Source organism: Carlito syrichta, unplaced genomic scaffold (assembly GCF_000164805.1).
Source record: "Carlito syrichta isolate Samal-C Ts95f unplaced genomic scaffold, Tarsius_syrichta-2.0.1 Scaffold302991, whole genome shotgun sequence".
NCBI lineage: Eukaryota > Metazoa > Chordata > Mammalia > Primates > Tarsiidae > Carlito > Carlito syrichta.
The window spans coordinates 111,419-117,734 of NW_007247087.1; the positions used below are offsets into that span (position 1 = coordinate 111,419).

A 6,316-nucleotide genomic window follows, 5' to 3' on the forward strand; every position below is an offset into this window, starting at 1 on the left:
TTTTTTTTTTTTTTTTTTTTTTTTTTTGAGTTGGAGTCTCATTGTCGCCCAGCCTGGAGTATGGTGCCATATTCATGGCCACTGCAGCCTCGACCTGCTGGGCTCAGGTGATCCTTCCACCTCAGCCTTCCAAGTAGCTGAAATCACAGGCACCCACACTACCACACCCAGCTAATTTTTGGGTTTATTGTAGAGACAAGGTCTCTCCAAGTTGCCCAGGCTGGTCTCGAATCCCTGGGCAATCCTCTCACTTCTGCCTCCCAAAGTGTTGGGATGACAGGCGTGAGCCACCGCACCTGGCCCATGAGATGTTTCAAACCCCTGTGTGAATGACAGATTACAGGTAAGCAAGTGTCTTGTGACCTGTTTTTCCAGGGACCCCTGGACACTGATACCTGGAGACCCCACTGTCCTCCAGTTCTTTGCTCAGGTGTCCCTAGGCCCTCACTCAGCATAAGCTGTGACAGGTTTCCCCTTAGGGGCATCAGGACATCCGGGTACTGACCGGTGTCAAGCAGATAGCCGAGGCTCAGGAGGTCCATCTGAGGACCGCGGGAGAGCCCAGCCCATCCTGTCTCAGGCTGCGTCAGGCTCTCAGTTGACCACGTGCTTCCTTTTTTCGTCTTAGGAGATTTCCTCATAGGAGATTTGCCAAGCCAGTAGCAAAATCTGGAGACCCCACCCCTGTGGTCTGTGGAATGTGAATCCAAGGTCACATAGCCACACCTACAGCACACTCACCCTACTCTCTGCCCTCTGTGCCAGACAGGTGGAAGGATGAATGAGGAGATGTGAGTGTGACCCTGAGGGCACGCTGCACCCTGGCTGCCGGGAGGCAGACTGGGCCTGGGCTGGGGTGGGTGACGCCTGGCACCAGGACATCCTGGTTCACTTCGTGGGAGCCTGGTCCAGGGCAGACTGCCAGGGCAGCCACGGTCTCCGGGTCTCAGCCCTGGCTTACCTAGCCTCCCCAGGAGCCCAGCTGGTCCCAGGCAGGGAAGAGCTCTGAGCACTGGGATTGAGGACAGATTCCAGGCCCTGGAACACACCCCAGTCAGCCTTTCACTTCTGACACATCTCCTGGGCGGTCACTCGAGAGCCATGTCTATCCTGGACCCCTGCCTTCCTGGCTGCCACCCACTGGGCAAGCCCAGTTTCTGGCTTTCTCTTTCACTCTTCCCCTCGGCGTGGCACTGCTGTGTCCTGGCCCCAGGGGTGACTTTACAGGTCCTGTGCCCTGACGGTCCTAGAGGCTCGCAAATGCCTGTGCTGTCTGATAAATGACACCTGCTCGTTCCCCTCTCTGGATTCTGAGACCCAACGGAGGGCTCTGCTCCTCCCGCTATAGTCTGAGAGAGGAGCAGAGAGAGCCCTCTCCAAGGGCTTCCTGGAAAGTCAAGGGCACCTGCAGCCACAGGCATGGTGGACGTGCGGGGAGACGTGTGGCAGAGAAGGGACCACACGTGGTCACACTGGAGAGGACTGTGCTTCCTTTATCTGAGCTCCCTGTGCTGTGCCCCAGGAAAGATGGAGGGCTAAAAATGGATCTTTAACCCTCAGTCTGCCAGCTCCTGGGGGCTCATGCGACAACGCTATGTTTGGACTGTGCTCCGAGTTTAGTCATTCCTTTGTCTCTCTAGACTTTTGTTGATCTATATCAAGACATTCCTTTGCTTTCGAGCCTCCAGTTGTGTTTAGCCAGTGGGGGTCCCAGAAGGAGATGGGGAGCAGGAAGAGGGGGAGGGAGCACAGGGGGTTTTGCTCCCTCGACTGCCTCCCTGGGAGTTCCCATGGGCTGCCATGTCCCTCCACTGAAGGTCGCACACTGTGCCTGTCAGGCTTTCTTTGTCTCTGTGTTCCCTCCCCTGCCCCTTGAGGCTGGAGATGGATGAAGTCCCCGTACTACCCAAGGGCACAGCACTGTCCATCCTGGTCACGAGAACCCTCCAACACCTCAGGAAATAGTCTTTTCATCAAACCTCCTTGAGTGATGCACCCTGAGTGTCCCTCTGTTTCCTGCTGGCACCCTGACAGAGACATGCTGGGGCACGGAGGGCCCGTGCCCGGGGCCAACAGTGCCAACGAGTGCTTACTGTGAATCCGATGCCCACGGTGGCCGAGAAGGAGCCTGGGATGAACTTGCCCTGATCGAACTGCACCAGCAGAGATGTCTTCCCCACGCCACTGTCGCCCACCAGGATGGTCTGAAAGGGAGACACAGAGAGAGGGGTGAGGCCTATATATGCACCCAGAGGTGGTTCCCTCAATGAGTGAATGAAAGAATGAATGGATGGACGCCTTAGTTTCAAAGTGGACAGTAGCTACTTTCCAAAGACAAACATTCAAGATTGTTAGAAAGACTTAGGGGGTGCAAACTTTAGCTAGACTTGCAAACATAAAAACAGCAACAACGAGGGAAAAGACTATATGAGGACACAGAGAAGACACCATCTGCAAGGCAAGGAGAGAGGCCTCAGAACTCAAATCTGCCAACACCTTGATCTCGGACTTCAGGCCTCCAGAAATGTGAGAAAATAAATTTCTGTTGTTTAAATCATCTAGTCTGTGACACTTCTGTGGCAGCCTGAGCAAACTAACACACCATCATAGAGGAAATGCTGTGAGTACAGAGGTGAGCTTAGAGCTCTGGAAAAAACAAACAAACAAACAAACAAAAAACAGCAACAACATAAAAGTATAGAGATTGGCAGGGCTTCCTTGGGTCAGGTCCATGGATCCCAGCCACCATGGGATCCGTGGTGGGATTTAGGCCTCAGAGATGTCCTGTGGCTGAGGGAGTAAGTTCTTTCTGAGCACACACACACACACACACACACACACACACACACACACACACACACAATATGTGCATACACTTACAGACACACACACACATATACACAAACATACTAAACTCTTGATTTTCTATTGAAGTCACTAAAGGCATGAAAGCTATAGAAGAAGTCTCGTTCCAACCCAGGTGAATGAACATCTGAGGTGACCATAAGAATGTGCCTCTGAGCTGGGCTTGGTGGCTCAGCCTGTAATCCTGCACCTTTGGGAGGCTGAGGTGAGTGGATTGCCTGAGCCTGAGAGTTTGAGACCCACCTGGGCAACTTGGCGAGACCTCATCTCTACAATCAATCAAAAGAATCAGCCAGACGTGGTGGTGTGTGCCTGTAGTTCCAGCTACTTGGAAGACTGAAGCAGAAGGATCATCTGAGCCCAGCAGGTCGAGGCACTGCACTCCAGCCTGGGCGACAGAGTAAGACTCCAACTCAATAAATAAATAAATAGATAAACAAATAAATAAATGAATGAGAATCTCAGACTTCCAACCACAGGACACAAATGACCAAGGGTGCCCACTGCTGTGCTCTGAAGTCCACTGTTGTGTTTGCACAAAGACCACGCTTCCTAGGGGCCTAGAACATGGCGAGGACTTTGATGCCCTTGTCTGTGTTTCCCCCATTCCCTCAACCTTCCGAACCAAATCCTATTCAGTTTTTATTTTCTCCTGGATTAAAGAGCTTCATTTGTTTGTTATGTGCAGTGACTTTATTTTTTTTCAGTCAGAGTCTCCAGACGAGTGCAGTGGCACGCTTACTACCACTGCAGCCTCAACCTGCTGGACTCAAGTAATCCTTTTGCCTCAACCTTCCAAGTAGCTGGAACTACAGGTGTGTGCCACTATGCATGGATAATTTTTTGATTTATTGTAGAGATGAGGTCTCGTCAAGTTGCCCAGGCTGGTCTCGAGCCTTGGGCTCAGGCACTCCTCTCACCTCTGCCTCCCAAAGTGCTGAGATGACAGGTGTGTGCCTCTGTGCCAGTCTGCAGTGGCTTTAATAATTTACATTTCAAATCTAACTTCCTCAGGCTTTAAGATGTGCTCCTTGGAAAGAATATTCCAGAATGTGAGGAGTGGTTCATTTATAAACACCTCATTCATTTCCTAAAGGATATAACAGATTCTCATTCTTTCCCCTTTTATCCTTTTTCTTTCCAGGGTGAAGAGCTCCCCATTACTTTCTTTTCTCGTCATAAGAAACAGTCCCATCTTCTTAGGACCCTCTCTGGCTCAGTCCCATCTTCTTAGGACCCTCTGACAGGCACAGGGGTGCACACAGGTTTAGCATTTCAGATTCAGTGAAACCCTGGCTCAGGGCAGGGCAGGACAGTGTTCTCATATTGGTCTTTGTTGCAGCATCAGTCTTTTGACAACGATTCCAAGAGCTTTCTATCTGGGCCATAACTGAGACCTCAGCGCTGGGCAATTAAGCATTGTTGGCTCATTTCCCTCTCAATCCAGGACCTCTCTTAAGCCTGTACCTCCTCTCTGTGCCCCTCCTGTGAAGCAAGGAGCCCACAGGTCAAAGGCCCGGGTCCCTCCTATAGTCTAAGCTTTGCCAAGCTCTCTGCTTAGTGTTACTTCCCTAGGTCTGAGGTGTGACCAAGGGGTGGCTGTTTGCAGGAACCGTGAACAGAGCTTGAGCATGGAGCCTGAGGTGTCCACATGCATTCTTCTGAGAGTCTTTGGAGTTAGGGTGCGCAGGAAGGGGAAAAGAAGGGGAGGAACGGCTTGTAGGTGGGGGCTGGGAATAGGAGACTGGCTGTCTGCAGGCTGTCACATTTTGGTGTGGAACTTCTGAGAATCTTACGTTCTTCCCCCCCCCCCCCCCCCCCCCGTTAGCAAACCGAAAATCCTGCATTCTGTCCTGGTATATTAGAAAGAAGGAAGGACGTTATGGGCTTCCATTTGAATCCTGGCCCATGTTCCCAAATGTTAGGGCTGAGTCTGCCTGGATCCATTCCCTTAGATACACTGGAGCTTCTCTCTACATCAGCATCTACTGGGATTTCCCTGAAGTTTCTCCATATTTGTTCACTGCTTGGAGAAATCAACTTTGGGCTCAGATTTTTCACTGTGCTTCCCTCAGCATTTATGAAAATGTTATTTAATTGTGATTCTGACAGAAACCTGTGTCAACTTTGCTATTCAGACCGATGTCTTTGGTCTCTTCTCTTTGTTTTTGTTTTTTGTTTTTTGAGTTGGAGTCTCACTCTGTCACCCAGGCTGGAGTGCAGTGGCACACTGACAGCCACTGCAGCCTCCACCTGCTGGGCTCAGGTGATCCTTCCGTCTCAGCCTTCCAAGTAGTTGGAACCACAGGCACGTCCCACCACACCTGGTTAATTTTTTCATTTATTGTAGAGACAAGGTCTCGCCAAGTTGCCCAGACTGGTCTTGAACCCCGGGACTTGGACAATCCTCTTGCCTCTGCCTCCCAAACAGCTGGAATTACAGGCGTGAGCCTCTTCGCCTAGCCCTCTCTTTTTTGAATCAGGGTTTCACTCTTTCCCCCAGACTGGAGTGCAGTGGCACAATCATGGGTCACCACAGTCTTGACCTCCTGGGCTCAGGTGATGATCCTTCTGCCTCAGCCTCTTGAGTAGCTGGCACTATAGGCATGCGCCACCATGTCTGGCTAATTTTTAAAGTTTTTGGTAGAGACGAGGTCTCTCTACGTTGCCCAGGCTGGTCTCAAACTCCTGAGCTCAAGCAATCCTCCTGCCTCGACCTTCCAAAGTGCTGGGATTATAGGCATGAGCCACCACGCCTGGCTTTTGTTCTGTTCTTCTTCTTCTTCTTCTTTTTTTTTTGAGTGGGAGTCTCATTCTGTCGCCCAGGCTGGAGTGTAGGAGTATGCTCATGGCCACTGCAGCTTCGACCTGCTGGGCTCAGGCAATCCTTCCTCTTCAGTCTTCCAAGTAACCAGAACAATAGGTGCACGCTACCAAGCCTGGATGATTTTTTAAATTTACTGTAGAGACGAAGTCTTGCCAAGTTATCCAGACTGGCTGTTTTCTTCTTAAGTCATTTTGTTTGAGTCTGTATTTGTGCCTTATCCACTTGAAAAGGGGATTGGAGGTAGTTTAAAACAAAACTCACATATACAAGAAGGCAGTTCAATGTAATGCCTAGCCAGGCATGGTAGCTCACACCTGTAATCCCAGCACTTTGGGAAGTGGAGGCGAGAGGATTGCCTAAACCCATGGGTTCGAGTCCAGCCTGGGCAACATGACGAGACCTTGTTTCTACAATAAATCAAAAAATTAGCCAGGTGTGGTGGCACATGAATGTAGTTGCAGCCACTTGGAAGGCTGAGGTGGAAGGATTGCCTGAGCCCAGAAGGTCCAGGCTGCAGTGGCCATGAGCATGGTATTCCACTCCAGCTTGGGTGGCAGAGTGAGACTCCGACTCAAAAGAAAAGGTAAGGTCTGAGAAAATATGTAACAGAAAGATATGTGTGTG

The 6,316-nt window shown here is 50.7% G+C and overlaps 1 protein-coding gene across 1 annotated transcript in view; it reads right to left on the bottom strand.

Moving 5' to 3' along the window:
- The window catches only part of RAB37 (RAB37, member RAS oncogene family), a 77,058-nt gene that overhangs the window by 11,180 nt on the left and 59,562 nt on the right, over positions 1-6,316 (bottom strand). Inside the window, exon 2 of the mRNA XM_008057395.2 lies at positions 2,094-2,204. Coding sequence (XP_008055586.1) covers positions 2,094-2,204 — 111 coding nt within the window. The remainder of the gene's footprint in view (positions 1-2,093; positions 2,205-6,316) is intronic.